The sequence below is a fragment of the Diabrotica virgifera genome, chromosome 5, assembly GCF_917563875.1.
Source record: "Diabrotica virgifera virgifera chromosome 5, PGI_DIABVI_V3a".
In the NCBI taxonomy this organism is placed as follows: domain Eukaryota; kingdom Metazoa; phylum Arthropoda; class Insecta; order Coleoptera; family Chrysomelidae; genus Diabrotica; species Diabrotica virgifera.
The window spans coordinates 53432483-53459277 of record NC_065447.1 but is presented as its reverse complement, the minus strand read 5'-3'; the positions used below and the strand labels follow the sequence as shown (position 1 = coordinate 53459277).

The window sequence follows — 26795 nt, the reverse complement described above, 5'->3', positions numbered from 1 at the left end:
GGTAACCAATTATACATTCCCCGTATTTATTTGAATGGTAAGTACGGCAGCGGGTACCTCTGCCGAGCGGTGATCTGCAAACGGCAGAAAGGCACGTACGTAGCCACGTATTGCCTTGCTAGCGCGCTCGGGATAAAATTATGAAATAGGTAAGTAGTTTTACGTCGTTTAATTATTATTGATATTGTAATTCTTTTAAGTTATTAGGAATTACCATTTAGGGGACAGGATGTATCGGAGCATTCGTTAAATCAAGCTAATTATAGAGAACAAATAAAATTTTAACAAATACGATCTGGAATTTTCTAATTTATTTTCTGACTCGAAGAATATAGCGGCGTACCTAAAACAGCACAGAATGAAAGAATCAATTGGTAGTTACATTTTGATCCTTTTCGGTAGAAGTAGACGAAACTTCTGATAGAGGTAACATGTCATTCACAAGTATCAATAATTGTTCTTCGATACGCGTTACTTCTAATATTTATGAGAGGTTGTTAGGTTTTCAGACGTGAGTAGAAGCCATAAGACAGAATATATTTTTGGTGTTTTAATTTAAAGGACAGATTAAAATTTTTTGATATCAAAAATAAATTGGTAAGGCAAATTTATGACGGGGTTGTCTTGATGTCCAGTGAATTGTATGGTCTCCGGACAAAAGTTGAAACAATTGCACCAAGCAAAACTATTATTTACTCACTGTTATAAGTCATTGACCTCTTTGATTATTCAAAATTTAAAAGTTACGCCAAAGAATTTTCAAAATATCTATTAGACAAGTTCATTAAAAATTATCCATCATTTTTTAATCAAATAAAATAAGAACATGGATTAACAGTTTTATATTCTGATCCAAATATTTTCGGAAGGTGGGATAAATTACAGACTATGTATAATTTTATATACTGCAATTCATTAGGTACAACAAACTGTTCCCGAAATTAATAAATTATTGTGCTCAAATGTGGGCAAATTCTGTCTCAAATGAACGGGATTTCTCTTGTCTCAAAAGAGTCAAAACGTATTGTCGAAACACCATGAAACAGGAGAGAATGTCAAACTTGTCTCAAATGTCGATAGAAAAAAACTTTTAAAATCCCTCCAAAACAATAATAAATTTTAAAATTACGTTGTAACCCATTACTTCGAAACAACATAGACTAGAGTTAATTTATAAACAGGTATAGTTTCTAAATTTATAGGAAAAAAAAACAAAAAAAAACAAAAAAAAAATAAAAAAAAACAAAAACCAAAGATCTCCTATGAAATTGTAGCCTTTGGAGACAAAACCTTGCCGACCCTGTCCCTAAAGCCACGAGCCGCCACTGGTATCCATACCAGTGAAAACTTGACTACATATAATTTGCCGTGTAAAAAAAGAAAAAGTAGAGATAACCGTAAAATATTTGCGCCTGTGCTCTTAAATAATTTTTTTACAAATAAACAAAGTAAAATCAAGCAATAAAATGTTTAACAACAAAAAAGTCAATAATAATAACAAGATACGCTATTAATTCCATTTTCGAAGTTGCCACAATATATTTTATAATTTCATTTATTTCGTACCGTTTCGTACCTACACCACTGGTAAAATGGTGATTTTTTATGTTACTTTTAATTTTACATGTAAATTTTTCTCATTTTATAACTTAACCATGTAATTTTAATTATGTAATAAGGTACATTGAAGTGTTAATTTTCAAATTATTAACCGTTTAAGAGGCAATATCTAAGAATATAGGAGTATTTATTGAATTTTCATCTACTCACACATAACAGAAATATTTATTTACCTGTAAAATGTAATTCCCACTTCTTTCCTGCTGATGTCGCTTTTACAACCGTAAGCCGAACACATCACCACTATAAAGAGTTAAAAAAATTGCTAGTTTTCACTCAGAAATCGCAAAAAAATCACTAATAAACCAAGTGGTGTCAAATCTCAATGAGAACCAACCGTATTAAAATAAGGATTCACTTTCGTTCGAAGAACAGATTGCGTGTTAGATCTCCAGAGAGGGTAAAAAATTTTCCATACTCTAAGCAACCTGCCGAGATTTTCAAAAATTATATATCATACAGGATGCCGAGGAAATTAAGACGATTTTATACAATGTTTATACATTTCAAAATAATTCTTTATACAATTCCTTAATTTTATGCAACCAAAAACTCAACTCACTTAACAATTTGATAGACAAGTTTTACTTATATTATCAAATTATTGTAAACAAAATTGCTTTGTTTTCTTATTAAACCTCTGTTAACTGTCGTTTGGTCTTATCGCATTGACCTTGTGATATCAAATATTAATGTGTTTATCATTAGAAATATTCGGATATCATAAAGGAGGTAACCATATCCATTCCATCATCTCCGGTAGATACTGCATCAAGGTACTGTACTAAATGTAGGAGTCATCCAAAAACAATTGATCATTTCTAATAAAACCCAATGATGATAAACAGTTTACATGTTTTATAAACAAAAAAGCTTTTTTTGCTGTCAGTAAGTATGTACACAAATTAAATCGAAAAAAAAAACGAAGGTCCAAAGTTTATCATTATAAATAATAAGAAACCATTAATTTCACTTTTTGATAGGTCACCATGCCTGTTGCATCGATATTTAACATTAAAAGCTGACATCAAATTATTTTAATCTTAAGTTTTTATTGGTATTCGATTATGGCCGAGCAGTATTTTGATACGTAGGTGACTGATAAGAGTTTTAATAATAAGTCTACTTATTTTAATTATTAATGTTCCAATAATATGTAACAAAATTGTTTACAGACACAATAATGATGAACATCCAGATGTTCGGGTTGTTGAGCTGAAGCATTTAAGAGAACAATATTACGAAAATGAAATCGATGTTGGTTTAGATATGACTTCGATTAGAACATTGATGTTGTTGGGTAAGTTATTTATTTAATATTTTGATCATATTCAAATAATTGTAAGAAAGTTTTTCCTTCATATTCTCGAAAACTTCCGGGTTTCTATACATTCAAAGATTTAAAGGCGTGTAAAATAACCAAGGACTTCTTAGGGAGTGTTTTGGCCACATATTAAGAGTAAACAGTAGCGATCAACAGGTAGCAACAAAATATAACTTCGGGAGATAGTATCATAAACTTTGGCAACAGTGGTAATCTTTGACATTATCTAAGATTAATATTTTGACAATATCATAGTCGCGCTAAATGGAAGTAATAGAAAACGATTTTATTATTAATAAATAGATATTTATAAAAATAAACCAAAATGAGTGAAAATTTTATGTTAAGATAAGTATTTAGAAAGGTATTTGCATGAAATATTTAATAATAAAACAATAATAAATAATCATTTTTTGTTGGGAAACGAAACAAATTTCGATTTTCGCATAATTTTGGCACGGTTTTTAATGGACTTTTTCTTGGAAGGTTTCACTTTATTTTTCGTTTGATTTACTTTTTGCATTTTGTTAAACTATTGATAATATTTTTAAAATAAAAAATCCTAAAACTTTATATACTCGCATTAGAATTCGAAATATTTTTACGTTAAATATACTTACCTACTTACATATAACTAAAACTCACAATTAACAACAATCTATTCTTTCAAAGAGGCCAACAACTTATACAACAACAAAAATATAATAAATTAACTATCAATAAATACTACTTTCCTATGAAACAACAAAAACGAATTCTTAAATTAACACACTACTGCACAGATATCGATAAAGATGACAGAACAGATTAAAAAAAATCTGACGCAGGTTTGTCAAAATGACAGTGATAATTTCTCTATGTTGCCTAATTAGTTATTTAGTTATACTATGTTCGATTTCTTGTTAGAAATAAAAAAAATTAGTAGTTCCAAGATTCCACAAAATCTAGGCATGGGATAAAAAAGTTTATTTGAAGAAAGTTTTTTTTCTTCTTAATGGCGGTACAGGCTCCTTTTTTCAATATTTTATTTAGTTATATAGTAATTTCTACGTACTAACATATTACTTAAATTGGGCTCTGTACCGCCATTCTTTATTATATTACGAATATGTGTGCTAAATACCTCGACAAAATATTCAAAATTAGAGCCGCAATCTTGGAACTCGTTTGTTGCTACCTGTTGATCGCTACTGTAGCCTCTTAAGACAATATTGCTATCATTATCGCATTTTTGGAGTGTTCTGGTAGACATAAATATACTAGTCTGTTGTCCTCTAATGATTTTCTTCCACTTGTGTTTGATTAATTAATTTATTTGTATTTCTTCTGGTCCGATTTGTCTCCCTTTTTGAAGGAGATTAGTATGCTTGATCTCCATTCTGGTGGTCCTATTCTTTTTTATTTTAATATTTTTTGGATTAGTTTTAATAGTTGTTTGGTCAGCTCTGGTCCACTGTACTTTAGAAGTTCGTTTGGTATTGTCATCTCCTGGTGATTTTCTATTTTTTAATTTCCTTAATGTTGCTTTCACATATCCATCCTCAATGTTTATTTCTTCGTTTGTCGTCACTTCTGGTGTTGCTAATTTATTATTGTCACTTTTAAAAATGTGAATATCTCTCAGTGGGAACAGATGAAATATGTGACCTAGTCTTGGAAGACGACAAAATCTAAGGCGTGCAATTCTGCAAATATGTGGGGGTCATTTTCAACAAGAAGGCAAATAGCGCAGATGAAATCAGGGAAAGAATAAACAAGGGCAGAGCAGCGATCTGTGCCTTAAACTCTCTCCTCTGGCAAAAAAACAATTCGACGAGAAACCAAAAAACAAATTTACGGAAGTATAGTCTAGAGTCTAGAGTATTACACTTTACGGTTCGGAAGTATGGGACGTCACCAAAGCTAATAGAAACAAACTTATGACGACAGAAATGGATTATCTGAGACGAAGCTGCGGTAGATTGAAACTGGAGAGAGTTAGAAACGAAGAAATAAGAAACGAAATGAAAATGGAGGAAATATCAATGATGACATAGAGAGAAAACAATTAATATGGTTCGGACATTTACAAGAATGCCAGAGTACAGATGGCCTAGAAGAGTACTGGAATGGATCCCTCCTGAAAGAAGAAAGAGAGGACGATCACGCAGAAGTTGGCGCAACGATATTGATGAAGCAATGGCGGCAAGAGACTTAGAAGAGGCAACTGTATATGACAGAAAAAGATGGAAATTGGGAAATTGGGGGCGGAGAAGCGGCGACAGCCGTAATCAATCCATTATATAATATACTTTTAAAAACTAAGGGTCGAAAGTAGTCTGGCCATGTTTCCTTCCGAATGTGTCTCGATTTTATTAGTTCATTTATCTCTTTTTTGTCCTCTGATCATTCTCCATATTTCTCTTTGTCTTCTTCTTCTTCTTCCTGCTTCCTTAATAGGCTCGCGCTAGGGCTTACAATACCGAGCCAAAATCTCAATACCGGTATTTGGTATTTAAAATTTCAAATACCGGGATCCCGGTATTAAAACCGGTATTATGAATAACAAATATACAGGTTATATTTATACTATCCTCAGTTGTTACAGTTGAGTCCGCGAGTCTTTACCCGTGCGTCATTAATACCTGCCGAGATAAAACACATACTTTTTATTTAGCATCATTCTCTTGCACGCATGAAATTAATGACAAACCAGCTGCCGCCTGTTATTTAAGTAAAAACACATGTTATTTTTATGAACGATTAAGACTCAGTGTATTGAAAAGAGATAGGTACAAATAAAGACGATTGGGGATGTCTTCACATATTTTAAGTACAATTTCTGACGTTTTGGTTTGTTTACTTTTGTGGCTGTCAGTTTGTTGAATTTTTTGCTGTTATTCTGTCGAGTTTTTGCATTCTGAAGTTTTTTATAGTATACAAACAGTTGTTTTCACAACTAATTTTATATAGGGCTTTTCATTCACAGTCATTTGTTCCGAGCTTCTGTCATATGTCGTATAATCTGTGTATATTAATATACACAGATTATACTATATTTATGACACAAGCTCGAAACAAATGACAATCGATGAAAAGCCCTATTGGAGTTAGAAATTTTGTGATAAGTTTATGTTATTTTAAGATAAATTTTGACGACGTACAAAGCTAACTTCATTGTTGACACAGTTGAATGCTTGTGTTTAAGGTTCCGCCAAAGTGAATAAAATATCAAAAAGAAAATATGTTATTGAATTTTTTTATAAATTGTTTATTTATTTAATAATCAATGATAATAAAATAATTTATTAAGCTACTTCAAATGCACCAAAATTTTGAAGTAAAACTTAAATTTGACATTCTATTTATTTGATAACGTCAAATTTTATAATAACCCGTGATCGGAATAATATCCATTTGCCGTTGCGTTCAGTAAATTTCCGACTTATTTCGTATGCTTTAAATGATGGCGCACGGGTAAAGACTCGCGGACTCAACTGTATATCGACTTGTTATTAAATAATATATGCAGGGGCGGATCCAGAAAATTGTGTTGGGGGGGGGCACAAGGTTCAAACTTAGAATAAGGAATATTATGTATTACAGTGAGATTTGTGAATTGCGATGACTAAATACCTAAACCTAATTTTTTTAATAAATTAACTTATTTATAATAAAATATGCAGTTGTATTCAAAATTATTTGTTTGCATTTTATTAGGAACTTTAGAATTATTAATATCGAATATTACCATTTTAATTCAAAAATACTGGTCAGAAGACCTCGACCTGTAAGCTGTTAGTTACCATGAATTTAAGATCTCCAAAATGTTGTTTACATGATAAAAATACACAACACATAAGTATACGTATACTGTATTTCAATATAATACAGCTAAAAACATGAATAAAATTACTTTTTCTTCGACAATCTTATAAAATCTTGAGAGACAGCTTTCGCTTGTGCTTCCTTGCGTACACGTCCAAGACTTCTTCGGCGTCCAATGCACTAGATAAGTCTTGGTGAACATGGAGTAATGCCAGTCCATTAAGCCTCTCTTCCGTCATGGTCGTTCGCAGATGTCTTCATACGACGCAAAGCCGAAAAGGTTCGCTCCGCTGTACTCGTCGTCACAGGAAGAGTGCACAGCAGCTGCAGTAAAACTTGTACATTTGGCAGTGGTTCGGCCAACTTGTATGCCTGTGCTGGATGTTTTGGCATTTCTTTTGCAGAATTGGACCACAGGTGTTTCCAAATTTGTAGCTCACCTTTCAGAGCAGAGAAGCACGGTAAATCATATTCATATTTACGAGCTCCTTGAAGAATATCCCTTATTTGATCATCATTGAGATCTGGTAAGAGAAGATGTTGTAGCTTACCTACACATTCCATTTTATTTTTGGGAAATCTTGCCATCAGTTCATTGATAACAAAATCCAGAAATGGGATGTAAATTGTCATCCTATAATATTCTTCAACCGTTTCAGCCTGGACATTGGCTCGGTTTTTTTGAAGGGATGTTGTCCTGGGCTTCTGAATATCTGTACCCATTTCTTCCGCCAGCTTTGTTGATTGACTGAATAACTCCTTGAATGTGTCGGTGCTGTTGTTTCTTCTCTCTTGTAGGATTTTTGTAGTGGCTTCTACAAGCTCAGTTGCTTTAAGTACGTCCATGTACTCAGCTTGAAGTTTACGTGCTAGTGGTAAGGTTATTCCAAGGACCTCAGCTAACACTACCACACTGACCAAAAACTCGGATGAAAGAATAGAGTGCATGAAAGAAAATGCATTGCTTCCCTTGCCTTGAGGGGAATTGGCGATGGTTTCTAGAGCAGCAGGGAGTGTAGGAAGGTGTTCCACAAAAGTCAAAATAGCATCGTGTCTTTCAATCCACCTTGTTTCACAGAGTTTTTTCAGGCCATGAGTTCCTGGTTTCAGGTTGTGATTCTCTCTTACTTCATTTTCCAAAATTTTAAATCTTGCTGGAGAATCACGGAAGAAAACTGCTACGGAAGATATAACTCCCATGGTATTCCTAATGCTAGCAATAGAGCAAGCTTTACTAATTGCCAAATTCAATCTGTGATTGGCACAGTGAGTGTACATTGCCAGAGGCTGGATCTGTGAAATTCGGGCTTGTACGCCTTTGAAATCCCCACTCATGTTGGAAGACCCGTCAAAAGCTTGACCACGGCAGTTAGCTAAATCAACATTAAGTTTTTTTAGTTCTTGAGCAATAGTGTTTGCTAGGTTCTCTCCAGTTAGATCAACAACATCAACGAACTTGATAAAGTCTTCCTCAATTTTGCATTTCTTGGTGTCGAAATATCTAATGCAGATGGTTAGCTGTTCTTTAAGCGACAAATCTGTCGTTTCGTCTGCCATAATAGTAAAAAACTTTGATTCTTTTACTTTAGATATGATCTTGTCAGTGATCACATCGCCGCAACATTCAATTATCTCATTCTGAGTTGTTTTGTTTATGTAGCTAGCATTCTTTCCACAAGATTTTAAATGAGAGCTTAGAACCTCATCCCCCGCATCCACCCTGAATTGCAATAGTGCCCGAAAATTACCTTCCCGGAAGCAGCTCTCAGTGTTTAGATCAATTATACCATCATCTCTGTGGCCACGAAGTGGTATATTTTGTACCCCACATAAAATAACTGTCTTAATAATGGGAATCAGCTTTTTGCGATTCTCTTCGATCATTTTTTTTTTCTGCTGTATTCATACAAGCTACTACATTGCTAATCTTGCCTTCATGAATCAAACAAAAGTTATGATATGCAACCACATTTCGGCTGTGGTATTCAGTACTTGCATGATTCTTCAGCAATTCAGTAGCCTTTTTATAAGAAGTCATTGGCTGAACAACCAACTTTCCCAATTTAACATCATTATTCCCACCTTCTCTACGACCAAACATAACACAGTACTTGCATAAACCACCATGTACTAGTTTACTGTAAACTAGCCATTCATGTGTTTCTAACCAGCTTTTCTGAAAAGAGCGGTTTTTCTTGCCTTCAGAGACCATTGGGAATATGAAACTTTGACATGGCACCCAAGGGTTTTTTACCCATTGAAATTTCTCTTCATCTGTTAGAAGTGATGGTGTGACATCTCCATTCTTAAGAAGACGACCAAAATCGCGAACAGATAAGTTACAAGTGCTGACTAATAATCCTGATGCAGAGCGATCTGTTCCTGATTCCTTATCTCCAAATATATTAGCCTCTTTAACAAGGATGTTACTGTTAGCTGTTGTTTGATTTTCTGGTTGGGAATCTGCATGGTCCACCTGAAAATTACGAAAATACAATAAACATTACATAAAAATTTAGCATACCCAAAATATCGCAAGATTGGTATTTATTTAATAAAAACTTAATGTTCTCAGTTATTTGTAACCTGATCTCAATGATATTTTGTATTTGTTTAGAAAATTAAAATACTCAAATCTTTGCGTCTTGTAGGTATATTTTTTGTAAAATGTATGGTTTTTAAGCGGAATGGGACGTTTCGATGCCGCCGGTTCATCGCCAGTCCATTTCATTGCCGTCATATGTCGCATTTCCTATAATTCCTAATTAATACTAAAAATAAATAATAATTCTAACTGTCGAAAATTCGGAAATATATCAGATAGCGATTAATTGACTGGCGATGAAACGGCCTGCATCGGCATCGAAACGGAGGCGATGAAACGTCCTAGACCCGTTTTTAAGATACATATCAAGCTTCAAAAAATAAAAATGGTCGCCATTTTATAATAGTACAAATTAGAAATTTGAGTTTCCATATTAAAATAGGTCCTAATATTTATCAAAAAATTACTGAGTTTGAAGTTGATATCTTAAATGGTTCTAAAGTTATGATTAATTGTTTTAAAAACACATACAGACAAACAGACTGAAAATCGAGCTAGATAGACCATATTATATTATGTATTTAACATTTTTTGGCTGTTTTGAAGGATCACGCCCTCAAGGTTTGTGATATCCCATTGTGAACACACCTGGAATGTAGGCTACTTTCTATACTTCCTATACGTGGAAAATAAATAAACTCCGTGTATACAAGTTACATTAAGTTTTCAAAAAAGTTTTCTTTGTCTATACAACTATGTACATATATACCGATACTAATTAAAATGGTTTAAGCGATTTTGACGTAGTATTAAAGAATAACCAGGTTGAGTGGGAAGATTTCCTTTTTTGGCATTTTTCGATAAATATTTGAAAACAAACAGCTTTTAGGGCAAACGACAAACTTTTAAAATAAAAAAGTTGTATATTTTACCTCGAATTAATAATTTTACCTCTCTGAACTATGTTTTATTTATCCTAATTGATAAAACCTTCAGAAATGTATATTCTGTAATTTGGTGTACATATATTTATTCAACAAACTATTAAACTTTAATAACTAGGCCTACTGCCACAGTGTCCAATATTTAGGAGAATCTAGTTATCTAGTGTGATTGTGGAAAATTGTCAGAAACTTGCTTAAAGAGAATCAGAAACATAGGTATACAGTAATATCTTTAATAAAACTAGGCTCATTAATTTCGAATAAACTTGCTATAAAAACACTTCACTGTGCTTTTTACTATGTAAATGCATTAGCAAACACTTCATTGTGCTTTTTAGTATGTAAATGCATTAGCAGTAATAAGTTCGAAATCATCAATATGATCAGTTATAAATCCAGAAATAAAATACAAGAAATCTATTACTTATGCTCTCGCTTGAACCTATAGTAGACCTAAACATCGTAAAACAACATGATCTAGGAATTTCAGGAGTAAGTTTTAACAGTAAGCCAATGCAATGAAGACAGTGTTAACTAAATGAATATGTTTATCGAACTTACCTTAGGTTTTTTAGAAAAGAAGGAGTCAAGGCCTAGTTGTCTTTTATTCTTTCCACTAGAACTCATTTTACACAACACAACACAACACTGAAAAAACGAGTAGAAACGAGAAAATTTTAGTTTTTTATTGTGAGTTCTGAATTACGGCACGTTGGCATAAACACGTTTATAAGCTCTGATCACAAACTGGGAAACTGAGCTAGTAAAATGGCGGATAGCGGGTGGATGCGGGCATGCGCTAGTTGTTATGCGGTTGTACTGCTCTTGGTGGAGGATTTTCAACGCAAGATTTTCAGCTCAGCGCCGACTGTCGTAGTTGTAGCCGTGCTGGTAAAGTAGAAACCGAAACTGACATGAATATCAGTTCTATGAGCAGATATAACATATTATGTTGACTGTAGAAGTGTAGAGCAGAATATATTGTATTTTATGAAATAATATAATATTGTAATATAACCAATTAATGCATTTATGTTCCCGAAATAAATTATTTGAATCAGGTACAATATGTTTCATGAAAGAACTTTTGAACCCATTTTATCTAGTGTATTTTTATTTCGTCTGGGGGGGGGGGGGCACGTGCCCCCGTGCCCCCCCCTTGGATCCGCCACTGAATATATGAAACCTATTAAATTTTGTTTTGAAATGAGTAGATGCTGTTTAAAACATTACATAGAGAAAAGGAATAGATAGATATAGGAAATACTATATATTTGATTCTAGGATAAATTTTGCATATAATAGGATGATAGTACTTTTACTTATGAAATTTGCTATTTGTAAATTAATTTAACTTTAAAATATATCAATCCAAAGATTAACTTATGTACTGTGACAAACTGATGAACTTTTCAGAGCAGCCATCTCTAAAATACGAATAGCTATGATGATTGTCGACCTCCGCCGCGGAGATGGCACTTAAAGAAGAAGACTGTGACAAATAGTTTATGTGGATTACTCTATTTAGACGTGATTTAGACCGCTATTTACATTTTCAATTAATATTAATAATTCAGAAAATAAGTGATTCTAATTTATACACCACTATAAACAAAAAAATGAAAAATAGATCTGAAAATGTAAAAACAATTCTGATTAATAAATCTTACGGCTTATTTATAAAATAAAGTAGTCTAATTTTAAATATAAGAATTTTTATAAAACTCATTTTATGTATTTGCTTAGACGAGATTTAATAATTTGGTTGTAGAAGCTGATATAACCATTTGCCTTAAATTAACGACATTCACGCTTTTAGAAAGCGCTATACTTGACTTGTATGTGTAGTAAACCTGTTTAATAAATATTTTTTCTACGGCCGTGCTAAAAGAGCCACTTTCACGCACGCATTTCGTTTCCGAAAATTGCACTTTCCCGCGCGGCATGCGTGAAAGTAAATTTTCCCGCACGGCGTGCGGGAAAGTAAAATATCTTGTAATATGGCATTATAATATATTATAATACATGCAATAAACTAATATTTAGATATTATTTACTAATTTATTTCAAATTTGTCTTATTGTGTTCATGTTTTAATGAAATTAGCGCGATAATTCTATGAAATAAAATTGTTTTGACATAATATTTAAAAGTCTACAATGGTTTTGAATCGTTATCATAAAACCAATATCGTCGTCGCGGTAACCCATTATATTGAAAGTTTGTTTTTGACAACCTTGTCAAAGAATTAATTTGTGTATTTTCACTTCTAAATAAAAATTGATATAACTCTATTTTTTGTGGATTTTTTCCAAACGTACGGTCCTAGAAAAAATATTGTTCCTAACTCATGCGGAAAGTGTCTTCACCGCACTCGACTGCTTGCCCGAACTCCGCTATCGCGTCGTTCGGGTCAACGGCAGTCTCGTGCGTGAAAGTATCACTTTCCGCACTAGTTAGGAAAATAACTATTTTACAATGATATTGGTTGTTTATCTTCAAAAACAATTTCTTATAATAGCAAAAGATATCTTAGAAGAAAGTTTATTGTGCATCAATTTACTTTTTATAAATTAAACTAATACCGAAATACCGGTATTTTTATTATAAATACCGGTATCGAATACCGGAAAAAATCGTCCTGGATCCCGGTATTCGGGATCCCGGAATTCCGGTATTGTAAGCCCTAGCCCGCGCCTGTTCCAGCTTCAGATGCCTCCTCATCAGATATCCAGGTTGTCTTTTGTCATTTCTCTTTGTGTTCCATAAAAGTCGTGTTTCAGCTGTTTTGAGAAACCTCTCAGGGTCTCCTTTTCATTTTAAAGTATTCGTTTCATTCCGGATTCGTTTATATTGGTTGCATGCCGGTTTGTTGTATTCTGTATTGTAAATAGACTTTCGTGGTTTCTTGGCATTTTGTCTTCATTTCCTCTCTAAACCATGGGGGTTTTCTTTTTGATATGTCAGTGTTCGTTACTTTCCTCTATCCAAATACTTATGTTGCTGCATCAATTAGGTATGCAGTTTTTGAGTTTTTCCCAACATTGCTAGACGTTACAGTTTGAGGACTTATCAACTCTTGGAGTTCCAAATTAAACCTAATTCTCCAAAGTCCAAGAGATACGGGTTTGTAGATCCCTTGAAGTCTTTTTCTGTCAAAATTTTGACGGAAATACTCATCTGCCTTTCCCATGAACCAGATTTTAGCAGCAAAGATCTTTATTCGATTTAATTGTAGTTTTTCTGTGTCCTGCCATACATAATCCTCTTTGAGATCGTCTGGCTTACTTTTTTGAAGTTAAAATATCAGAACCTAATCAGAGCCGACGTTCTTCAAAAATCTGTTATATTTGAGCACTAGCTTAGAATTTCTTCACACAATATCTTTGTTTCTTCGCTCAATACATCAGCATATCTATGTTTTATAGACCTGACAAAGGCTTTCGATCGCATCCAAGTCGAAGACGTCTCACATTTACTGTATAGAAGAAACATAGTCCAGAAACCGAAGCTTTTCACCTGGCAATTTTTACAGAATGGATCGATTTGCTTGAAAATTTGAGAATAAGTCGTGGATATTCCAAGGATCAAAATCTATATGATGCCGAAAGGCGCTTTTACCATGGGGGTAGTTGCCACCCCCATCTCGGGGGTGGAAATTTTTTATTATATTTTGACTGCAAAAGTTGATAAAAACATTCATTCTAAGCAAAAAATGTTCTATACATTTTTTTTTTGATAAAATTAATAGTTTTCGATTTATTCGCTATCGAAAATGTTAGTTTTATATCGAAAAAATCAATATTTTTTCCTTATATGCTCATTTACCATTCACTCAATTTTTGCCGTAGAAAAAAAAATTTTAAACCAAGTTCTTGGGAATTAAATAACCTACACTTTCATATTGAAACATTTTTTCGTATATATGATGCTAATCTTTCTATTCTGAAGAAAATGGCATTTTTTACCAAACTACAAAAAGCCGTTATTCGTTTTAACTTCAGTTTTTTTAAAACTATTCATTTTAAGCAAGTCAAACTTCTAGAATCTATTAATAATACATAAATAAAGAATAATGAATAAGGCCAATGACTAAAAACACTGCTAACTTACATTATTATGCCTCCAATTGGATTTCTCCTTTCTTTTTTCAAAAAAAAAATATAATATTGATTTTTTAACCGAAATCTTTTTAATTTTTATTTTAGAAATTTGGTAAAAAAGAATTTTGTAGGTTTTTATAAGATATATAAGGATATTAATATTAAATCCTTTTAAAATCCTTAGTCGCAAAAAGTGGTGACGTTGAAAGGGTTGGTAAAGGTGGCTTTTGCATGTTATTGCAAGTTTTAATTGTCAATAGCTCACTCAATTTTTACCCTGGAAAAATTTTTTTGCAAACTATGTTCTTGAGAATTAAATAAGCTACAATTTCATATTAATCATTTTTCGTATCTGTGATGCTAATCTTTCTATTCTGAAGAAAAGGGAATTTTTTTAATAAACTCCAAAAATATGATATTTGCTTTTGACTCCATTTTTTTTTAAATAATCATTTTAAGCCGGTCTAACTTCTAGAACCTATTAATAATACATAAATAGAGAAGTCCAAATAAGGTCAGTGACTAATTTTAATTAGGGTGGTGATTAGGGGTTTGCTTCCGATTACTTTTTCGCTGAAAAAAATAGGGACTAACATTGAACAAGTTATCTTCGAAAAATGCATAGTTTTTCCGTCTTTTGGCTTTGAAACTTCAATATTTAGCATTTGACGAAGAAGAGCTAAAATATAATAAAGTATAGCTCGATTACTATTAGTCGTAAAGAAAATTTAAAAAAAAAACAGTTTTGTTGATTTTTTCAAAAGGCACATTTTTGTTAAGAAAAGTTGTTTTGATAAAACGAAAACTTTTTGAGTTATTTGCATAAAACTGATTAAAAACATTGATTTTTTCGATATAAAACTAACCCTTTCGATAGCAAATATATCGAAAACTATTAATTTTGTCACAAAAATGTATGGAATGCGTTTTGCTTAGAATGAATGTTTTTACCAACTTTTGCGGTGAAAATATAATAAAAAATTTCAACCCCCGACACGGGGTCGCAACCATCTCCATGATAAAAGCGCTTTTCGGCATCATATAGATTTTGATCCTTGGACTATCCACTACTTATTCTCAAATTTTCAAGTAATTCGATCCATTGTGTAAAATGGCGAGGTTTTGTCCTATTTTAAGCTTCATTACTTTGACCACAGAATAAATAACCACACAGAAGCGAAACTCCTGTCGAAAACGATAACATAATTTTCGTGCTCATGCATCACGTAACTGGTGCAACCCCACTTTTGCTACTGACAGTGACAGTTGTTTTTAGTTAAATTCTATATTTATATATGTTTTATTTTATATTTTAATAAAAGTAACTAATATACCATAATTTAATAATCTAATCTCAAACATCAAGTTGTATCTGGCTAAATAGCTAAGTGCTAAAGTCACAAATAAAAAAAAATCTCAAACATGCTTAAAAATTAAAGACAAAAAAGTTATCGATAAAATAACTATTGAACTATACCAAGGCAAAACGGACGCATATTACCGGTCGCATTAGAAATTCGCAATTGATGGAATCTATTCATCTTTGAAAGATATATAAACGAACCAGTTTTCGTTTTTCAAAATAGTTTTTTTTTGAAAATACTTTTCAAAAAACGAAAAATTTTCAAATGGATTTGAAAAAGGTGAATTGGGGTAAATTGTGCAATCTTCGGTATTCGTTTGTCAGGAAAGTTTATGGACACCCTGTATATAAGTTATACTAAGTTTAAATTATTTTTTCAGACAAAACCTTGAACCAAATGACGCTATTTCCTCAAGAACATAATGCAGAGGATAACGATCAAAGTTTGCAACGTCTGTCCCTGGCTCATGAACGAATGCACTCAATGCCGAAAATTTTACTCGAAGAAGTAGCGCCAACTGTGAAAATTTTGGATATTAGTCATAACGAATTTGAGTAAGTTCTAAATTTTTTATTTTATTTCTAATCACCATTGTATATGAGTTATCATTGTCACATATGTCAATTTTTGAGATAATTCGCATTGTTTATTCCACATTTTTCTTATCAGACCACCCTTTTTGAAGTTATACTTCTCTGGGCGCGATTGAGAGTGAATTTTTATTACACTGGGCGCATGCGCACACAGACAGTATGTTGTTAGCTGCTAAATCATTCAAGTTATGTATGCATCAGCGCAAATAAGGTTTGAAAAGAATATGTTAGTGTTTTTAGTAAATATATTTATTATAATTTTTGTCTTTGGATTTGTCTTCCTCGGGAGTAAGATAATAAGTATTAAACATTTTTATACTTACCTACTTGATCTATTGTCACCGTAGTTTGTAATTACGTCCGAGAAGTCGTGTACACAAAGCCCTGATGGGTTATTGGTAGAGCATTCAGCTACAGATCGCGGAGGTCCCGGGTTCAAATCCGGACACCGACGATTCTTTTTTTCTTTTTTTTTTTTTTAAATTTTTGATATTGTTTTAATAAAAAAGTGGTAATATCAAAATTAGTTTAATAATAAATAAAATACAAATAAACTGTTTTAAGTATATTTATTTCGTCGAAATCACAATAGAAGTATAACTTGTTACGTGCGTACAAAGTACACACACATTCTTTTTTTAAAACTGCTGGTATAAATTGTATTGTTGTTTGTACTATGTTTGTTGAAGTTGCTTATCATAGTGGGTAGATGTTTAATTCTCAAACTTGTTATTTTTTCTGTGAACTGTGTTTGTTACACCTTGCTTCTAATTTCATTTGGTTTATTTATTTTTAGATAATATTTACTTTTGTCATAATCTTCGTATTTATTTCTATCAAAATTATGCTTACCTTCTTCTTCTTCTTGATATGCCAATCCGTGACAAATGTTGGCGATCATCATAGCAATCTTTATCTTATCTTCAGCAGTGCGAAAAAGCTGCACAAATGTTGTGTTGAACCAGGTTCCAATGTTCTTCAACCAGGATGTTCTGGTTCTTCCTGGACTCCGCTTTCCAAATATTTTTCCTTGCAGGAATGATTGTCCCACATATGTTTCACAATTGTTGACAATTTCATGTTCTTAGTAGATTCATAGAACATACTTTTCAGAAAAAGTATATACTGAGACTATTCGTAATTACCATTGCGAATGTACAGAGCAGATACTGAGTATATACTACATTACAGTACTTAAACGTTCTATGTATATACTTAGAATGTACTACCGCACTTCTTTTCAGTATATACCAAGAACATACTTTTTAGAACAGTAGAAAGGTAGCCACTTCAGCGCACTTTGACCTTTGAACCCTCGCGATACAACATCGCGCGTGACTACAGCAGACCGCGTGACTCCGGCGTGGGTGACGTCAGTGGAGTAACTTGTCGGGACTTGTCGGGTGACGTCAGTGGGGTAACTTGTCGGGACTTGTTGGGTGACGTCATTGGGGAGCTTGTCGGGTGACGTTAGTGGGCCACAACTCCGATTAATTATTTTAATTATTTTTAATCATATTTTAAGTCATTATAATAGTCTAAGTATGTCAATAACCATTAATATTAAACAAAAAATTTTTCCTTAGGAGGGAATTGAACCAAGTACTAACACGACAGTAGCTAGATACACATTCCGCGAACCCACGCAAACGCTTGCTAGACACTGGTAATATAAGGTATAAAAAAAAAACAAATAGATAGGTAAAAATTGTAAAGAAAATTACTACATACTTAAATGTATTATAAAATTAATATATTCCTAAATTTTAGAAGAAACATTCGTAAATAGGTACATTTATACAAAACACAAAAGCATGTAGGTACCTACACATAGGTATTACTGTATATGCAGAAGCTGCTATAACAGGACAAAGGGATATCTTCTAAGCAGCTCAATGTACATGCAAGATATCGCTTGAAAACTTATTGCGAATAGATGAAAAATCAAACACATCATACCGCAGGTCATCCTCACATTATGACCAAACCACCGAACGTGTCTAAGTATAGGTACCTACAAGGCTCTCGTCTCTCACACAGATACACACAGATGACCTACAATATTCCTATGTAATTATGGGTATTAACCAGCGAATTCTTACAGTATGACCAAACCAACAAACATCCACTATAATATTAAAAGGCAATATACAATATTCTTTTTGTGATTTAATTAATGAGCATGAACCAGTCTTACAGTATGACCAAACAATAAAAACGTGTCTTACTCGATAAAGATATCAGCTGAACGATCAGTGCTCAACATGGATCTTATATGAACGATCACTACTATACATAGGTCTCCATTGAACGCGCACCACTATTATTCTGTATATGCCTATCATTTGTATGAAAATTACTGAAGTATTGTGAGCTGCATACTCTATTTTATCTACGGCAAGTGTGTAATATTATGTTTTTACGGGTTGATATTGAACATCTTCGATAAGAAAGATATGTTGGTCATAGATGGTTCTTCGATAGCCATCAGGCAACAATTTCCCCTGATCATGTTTATAAAACATACGGAATGCACTGTATATACTAACCCAAGCTGACAACATACTTTGCAGATATGGATCACGATCAGCTTATTGGTTTATGTACGATTCCCTTCGTAAAGGTACATAGGCGTGCATCCGCGTGGGATAAAAGTCGACCGTCCTTTTTATACTCCGAATAAGAGGACCATCAAATATTCAAAGTTAAAATGTGTCATGGCGAGAAAATAAAATTATATACAGTTTATGTGCGTAAAATATAAACGGTAATACAGGGTAATAACGAAAAAAATATGTTAATGTACAAAAACGATATCCAACAGTATTGTCGTAAAGAAAAGGGATGTCGTAAAGGTCTTAACGTTAAATCATCTAAATAGCTTAATTTAGCGAGACAAATGATACATCGTTGTTACCATATACATGACAGGCGACTGTCATGTAAATGACACGTACAGTGCTGCACGACAATTTTAAAACATTGATTTGACAGACCAATACTTGACGGCTGCGGCAAAGAAGTTGACATGACAAACAAAAAGAAAAAGAATTTACAGCAACATGACAAACGAAAAGGAGAAGAAGAAGTGACAAACGAAAAGAAGAAGTGACAAATCGAAAAGAAGATGAAGAAGAATTGACAAACCGTAAAAAAGAAGAAGAATTGGCAGTTAATATTGAACGTTGACAGACCGCAAAGAAGAAGAAGTAAACGTGACAAACGAAAAAAAGAAGAAATGACAATGGCTCAGCACAATGAAGAAGTGACAAATCGAAAAAAGAAGAAGAAGATTTGACAGAAACATGACAAACGAAAAGAAGAAGAAGGCTTGACAAACGAAAAGAAGAAGAAGGCTCAACACAATGAAGAATAATTTAAAAATCGAAAAGAAGAAGAATTGACAACATGATAAACGAAAAGAAGAAAAAGAATTGACGGCAACATGACAAACGTAAAGAAGAAGAAGTGACAATAGCTCAACACAATGAAGAATAATTGACAAATCGAAAAGAAGAAGAAGAATTGATAACAACATAACAAACGAAAAGAAGAAGAAGAAGAAGAACTGACAGACCGAAAAGAAGAAGAAGTGACAATGGCTCGACACAAAAAAAGAAGAAGAAATTAAATACGATTTAATTAATTATAAAAAGTTACATTTCACATCTAATACTAGTATTAAATAGAATTTCATTAGTCACACAAAACGAATGTGTCAGCGGTCGTAAGGCACATTCCTCATCTCATATTACACCTGTAACATTATATTGCAATAGTAAGAATGTAGGGCAATGACCGCAAAAAAGCAACGATTATATTTTTTGCAACATCGCCAGAAACACCTTGCAAATTTCAATAGCGGAAATTAAAACTGCAAATTCTAGAAATAATATTCACATGTCGTTTAATTTATGTCGCATTTAATCTGATGGTGCAAAATTAGCAAGAATGTATAATATGACAATGATGCATTAAAACCGCAAGTTCGAACAAAAAAAGCATCGATTATATTTTTTAGTATACGATTTTCATCATTATGACATAACATTGTAGACGAACGAAACGAACAGGGAAATCAGTGTAGAGTGAGCACATCTTAAATAAGGTAAATGATTCTTATTTCTGCAATTCTTTTTTAGTAAATATGTAGTGATAAATATAATTTTATTTCTTTTAACATTTCCATTTAACATTTATTAAGATAATAGCATTTGATTTTTACGGTCTATTTCTAAATTCGGCGTTGCACCTATCCGCATATTGTTGATTGATTTTACGTTTTATTTAAAAAATAATAGCTTTAATGACACATTTCTAAAGTACTCCTTCTTTTATCGTTTCCTTGTTATGCAAATAAATGAGAGAGGTTGTTACTATCCACAAAAGGATAATAATATTTTATTTTATGGTTTATTTTTTGTTTCTAATTTAATCTAAATGTATTTTTATGTGTTGTTTTTTTTATAAATTGTATGTTTCATTTGTCCTTATATTTTTGATCGATTTTACGTTTTATTTAAAAAATTATAGCTTTTTATCCGTAATACTTCTTCTGTTTAGCAATATACTATCAACCACAGCTAATATTTATTTTTTAATAGCGTGATAATAATAATGTTGCATTTGTACACATCCCAGCGTATTTTTTTACTTTATAAAAATATATTGACAATCCTACTAATGCATTGGGTTAGTAAATAACACTATGCGTTTTTTATTATTTTTATTTAAATTATTTCATACGAGTACATTGTTAAAGTTAGTAATAATTAAAAAAATAGCCAATTTATTTTAACATTTTCATCCATGGATCTAACGGAATAACGGTTAAATGAAGGTGTCTCGTATTCTATGTCTGTGCGCTATTTAAATTGTTGGCAGATTATTCATTACTATTACGACGTTTTTTCTAATTTTTCTATGCATTTTCAAAACGACTTCGACGACGTGTTTGCTCATTTTTAAACAAAGGTTTGATGGTTTTATTACATTTATCCCGGAATGCTTGATATGTCAAATATCCTGGAGAAACTCTATGAATACCTGTGACCTCTTATATTTTTTATAGTTGAGGCTGTCCTTTGTCGTAAAGTCTTGAGGATTCTTATAAAATAGTAAATTGTTTAGCCTACAAGTAGTTTTGTGCTTGTTATCGTTAATCAGTACATTTTTAGGAGCAAATTTGATGTTTTTTGCCCATTATCCTTTTATCAGTTTTCCAAACACACTGTGGACCTTAAGCTCTATCAATATCTGGGAATAATACCAATATTTTAGAAGGTGTACATCTTCTTCTTCATCTGTGCTCTCATCACCCTTCCATTTTTATATCCTCACCGCTTTTACGCATAAACATTCCTTTTTTCATCGTAAATTTTATTTAATGAGATAGAAGTTCTTTTTTATCAGCTTGCATTTTCCGAGAACTTTGTACTTTTCTCTCACTATTGCCGCACGTTTGTTTACCTGAACCGCTCTACTGAAGACATGTTAACAAATGAATTCTCACATGAATGACTTTAAATCTTTGTATATTTATACTTCTGTGCCCTTCTGTTAGTGTGTCTCTGATGACGTCTGAACGTCTCAGGTAATCTTTGTGGTCGTCTGTGCCTTTTGTTAGCGTGTCTCTGATGACGTCTGTACGTCTCTGGTACACTTCTATGGTCGTCTGTGCCTTTTGTTAGCGTGTCTCTGATGACGTCTGTACGTCTCTGGTACACTTCTACGGTCGTCTGTGCCTTCTGTTAGCGTGTCTCTGATCACGTCATATTTAACGCCAAATGTCATGTCCTGTGTCAAACGACACGTCCTGCGTCGAATGTAACGTCATTCACGTCACGTCTTTCACGTCATATTTCACGACAAATATCAAGTCATTAACGTAACGTCATTCACGTCACATCATTCACGTCACGTCACACACGTCACTCACGTCACGTCATTCATGTCACGTCATTCGCGTCACATCATTCACGTCACGTCACTCATGTCACGTCATGCACGTCACGTCATACACGTCACGTCATACACGTCACGTCATTCACGTAACGTCATTCACGTCACTCACGTCACGTCATTCGCGTCACGTCATTCACGTCACGTCATACACGTCACGTCATTCACGTAACGTCATTCACGTCACGTCCTTCATGTCACGTCATTCGCGTCACATCATTCACGTCACGTCACTCATGTCACGTCATACACGTCACGTCATACACGTCACGTCATACACGTCACGTCATTCACGTAACGTCATTCACGTCACGTTATTCACGTCACATCATTCACGTCACATCATTCACGTCACGCCAAATGTCAAGTCCTGCGTCAAACGAAACGTCCTACGTCGAATGTAACGTCATTCACGTCACGTCTTTCACGTCATATTTCACGACAAGTGTCACGTCATTCACGTAACGACATTCACGTCACATCATTCACGTCACATTATTCACGTCACGTCACACACGTCACATCATTCACGTCACTCACGTCACGTCACATCATTCACGTCACGCCAAATGTCAAGTCTTGCGTCAAACGAAACGTCCTACGTCGAATGTAACGTCATTCACGTCACGTCTTTCACGTCATATTTCACGACAAGTGTCAAGTCATTCACGTAACGACATTCACGTCACGTCATACACGTCACGTCATTCACGTAACGTCATTCACGTCACGTCCTTCACGTCACATCATTCACGTCACATCATTCATGTCACGCCAAATGTTAACGTCCTGCGTTAAACGAAACGTCCTGCGTCGAATGTAACGTCATTTACGTCAAGTGTTCTGGCGCATCCCCTAAATCGCAACCCTTAAATATTAATAAATGCCAAACGGCTCAGAGGGTAACAGAGGGTAACAGAGGGTAGCAGAGGGTAACAGAGGGTAGCAGAGGGTAGCAGAGGGTCACAGAGGATAACAGAGGCTAGCAGAGGGTACCAGAGACGTACAGACGTCATCAGAGACAAGCTAACAGAAGGCACAGACGATCACAGAGCGGTATAAGGGGTCAGCAGAGTGTAGCAGAGCGGAGCAGAAGGTAATAGAGATTAGCAGACGGTAGCAGAGCGCAGCAGAGGATAGCAAGTCGAATGTCACGTCATTCACGTTCAAATGTCACGTTCTGCTTCGAACTTCACGTCATTCACGTCACGTCATTTACGTCCTACGTCGAATAAAAAACGCATAGTGTTATTTACTAACCCAATGCATTAGTAGGATTGTCAATATATTTTTATAAAGTAAAAAAATACGCTGGGATGTGTACAAATGCAACATTATTATTATCACGCTATTAAAAAATAAATATTAGCTGTGGTTGATAGTATATTGCTAAACAGAAGAAGTATTACGGATAAAAAGCTATAATTTTTTAAATAAAACGTAAAATCGATCAAAAATATAAGGACAAATGAAACATACAATTTATAAAAAAAAACAACACATAAAAATACATTTAGATTAAATTAGAAACAAAAAATAAACCATAAAATAAAATATTATTATCCTTTTGTGGATAGTAACAACCTCTCTCATTTATTTGCATAACAAGGAAACGATAAAAGAAGGAGTACTTTAGAAATGTGTCATTAAAGCTATTATTTTTTAAATAAAACGTAAAATCAATCAACAATATGCGGATAGGTGCAACGCCGAATTTAGAAATAGACCGTAAAAATCAAATGCTATTATCTTAATAAATGTTAAATGGAAATGTTAAAAGAAATAAAATTATATTTATCACTACATATTTACTAAAAAAGAATTGCAGAAATAAGAATCATTTACCTTATTTAAGATGTGCTCACTCTACACTGATTTCCCTGTTCGTTTCGTTCGTCTACAATGTTATGTCATAATGATGAAAATCGTATACTAAAAAATATAATCGATGCTTTTTTTGTTCGAACTTGCGGTTTTAATGCATCATTGTCATATTATACATTCTTGCTAATTTTGCACCATCAGATTAAATGCGACATAAATTAAACGACATGTGAATATTATTTCTAGAATTTGCAGTTTTAATTTCCGCTATTGAAATTTGCAAGGTGTTTCTGGCGATGTTGCAAAAAATATAATCGTTGCTTTTTTGCGGTCATTGCCCTACATTCTTACTATTGCAATATAATGTTACAGGTGTAATATGAGATGAGGAATGTGCCTTACGACCGCTGACACATTCGTTTTGTGTGACTAATGAAATTCTATTTAATACTAGTATTAGATGTGAAATGTAACTTTTTATAATTAATTAAATCGTATTTAATTTCTTCTTCTTTTTTTTGTGTCGAGCCATTGTCACTTCTTCTTCTTTTCGGTCTGTCAGTTCTTCTTCTTCTTCTTCTTTTCGTTTGTTATGTTGTTATCAATTCTTCTTCTTCTTTTCGATTTGTCAATTATTCTTCATTGTGTTGAGCTATTGTCACTTCTTCTTCTTTACGTTTGTCATGTTGCCGTCAATTCTTTTTCTTCTTTTCGTTTATCATGTTGTCAATTCTTCTTCTTTTCGATTTTTAAATTATTCTTCATTGTGTTGAGCCTTCTTCTTCTTTTCGTTTGTCAAGCCTTCTTCTTCTTTTCGTTTGTCATGTTTCTGTCAATTCTTCTTCTTCTTTTTTCGATTTGTCACTTCTTCATTGTGCTGAGCCATTGTCATTTCTTCTTTTTTTCGTTTGTCACGTTTACTTCTTCTTCTTTGCGGTCTGTCAACGTTCAATATTAACTGCCAATTCTTCTTCTTTTTTACGGTTTGTCAATTCTTCTTCATCTTCTTTTCGATTTGTCACTTCTTCTTTTCGTTTGTCACTTCTTCTTCTCCTTTTCGTTTGTCATGTTGCTGTAAATTCTTTTTCTTTTTGTTTGTCATGTCAACTTCTTTGCCGCAGCCGTCAAGTATTGGTCTGTCAAATCAATGTTTTAAAATTGTCGTGCAGCACTGTACGTGTCATTTACATGACAGTCGACTGTCATGTATATGCTAACATCGATGTATCATTTGTCTCGCTAAATTAAGCTATTTAGATGATTTAACGTTAAGACCTTTACGACATCCCTTTTCTTTACGACAATACTGTTGGATATCGTTTTTGTACATTAACATATTTTTTTCGTTATTACCCTGTATTACCGTTTATATTTTACGCACATAAACTGTATATAATTTTATTTTCTCGCCATGACACATTTTAACTTTGAATATTTGATGGTCCTCTTATTCGGAGTATAAAAAGGACGGTCGACTTTTATCCCACGCGGATGCACGCCTATGTACCTTTACGAAGGGAATCGTACATAAACCTATAAGCTGATCGTGATCCATATCTGCAAAGTATGTTGTCAGCTTGGGTTAGTATATACAGTGCATTCCGTATGTTTTATAAACATGATCAGGGGAAATTGTTGCCTGATGGCTATCGAAGAACCGTCTATGACCAACATATCTTTCTTATCGAAGATGTTCAATATCAACCCGTAAAAACATAATATTACACACTTGCCGTAGATAAAATAGAGTATGCAGCTCACAATACTTCAGTAATTTTCATACAAATGATAGGCATATACAGAATAATAGTGGTGCGCGTTCAATGGAGACCTATGTATAGTAGTGATCGTTCATATAAGATCCATGTTGAGCACTGATCGTTCAGCTGATATCTTTATCGAGTAAGACACGTTTTTATTGTTTGGTCATACTGTAAGACTGGTTCATGCTCATTAATTAAATCACAAAAAGAATATTGTATATTGCCTTTTAATATTATAGTGGATGTTTGTTGGTTTGGTCATACTGTAAGAATTCGCTGGTTAATACCCATAATTACATAGGAATATTGTAGGTCATCTGTGTGTATCTGTGTGAGAGACGAGAGCCTTGTAGGTACCTATACTTAGACACGTTCGGTGGTTTGGTCATAATGTGAGGATGACCTGCGGTATGATGTGTTTGATTTTTCATCTATTCGCAATAAGTTTTCAAGCGATATCTTGCATGTACATTGAGCTGCTTAGAAGATATCCCTTTGTCCTGTTATAGCAGCTTCTGCATATACAGTAATACCTATGTGTAGGTACCTACATGCTTTTGTGTTTTGTATAAATGTACCTATTTACGAATGTTTCTTCTAAAATTTAGGAATATATTAATTTTATAATACATTTAAGTATGTAGTAATTTTCTTTACAATTTTTACCTATCTATTTGTTTTTTTTTATACCTTATATTACCAGTGTCTAGCAAGCGTTTGCGTGGGTTCGCGGAATGTGTATCTAGCTACTGTCGTGTTAGTACTTGGTTCAATTCCCTCCTAAGGAAAAATTTTTTGTTTAATATTAATGGTTATTGACATACTTAGACTATTATAACGACTTAAAATATGATTAAAAATAATTAAAATAATTAATCGGAGTTGTGGCCCACTAACGTCACCCGACAAGCTCCCCAATGACGTCACCCAACAAGTCCCGACAAGTT

General features: G+C 33.4%; 1 protein-coding gene across 3 annotated transcripts in view; it reads left to right on the top strand.

Annotated features, from left to right (window-relative positions):
- Nucleotides 1-2207: 2207 nt before the first annotated feature.
- Nucleotides 2208-26795, top strand: part of LOC126885744 (leucine-rich melanocyte differentiation-associated protein-like) — a 52710-nt gene continuing 28122 nt past the window's right edge. Inside the window, exons 1-3 of one of the 3 annotated variants that reach the window (XM_050652524.1) lie at nucleotides 2208-2396; nucleotides 2796-2920; nucleotides 16087-16261. In XM_050652524.1, the coding sequence (XP_050508481.1) occupies nucleotides 2890-2920; nucleotides 16087-16261 (206 nt within the window). In that variant the 5' untranslated portion in view covers nucleotides 2208-2396; nucleotides 2796-2889. Of the gene's footprint in view, nucleotides 2509-2564; nucleotides 2711-2795; nucleotides 2921-16086; nucleotides 16262-26795 lie in introns of those variants that run through there. The other 2 variants (XM_050652522.1, XM_050652523.1) reach the window with 2 other exon arrangements.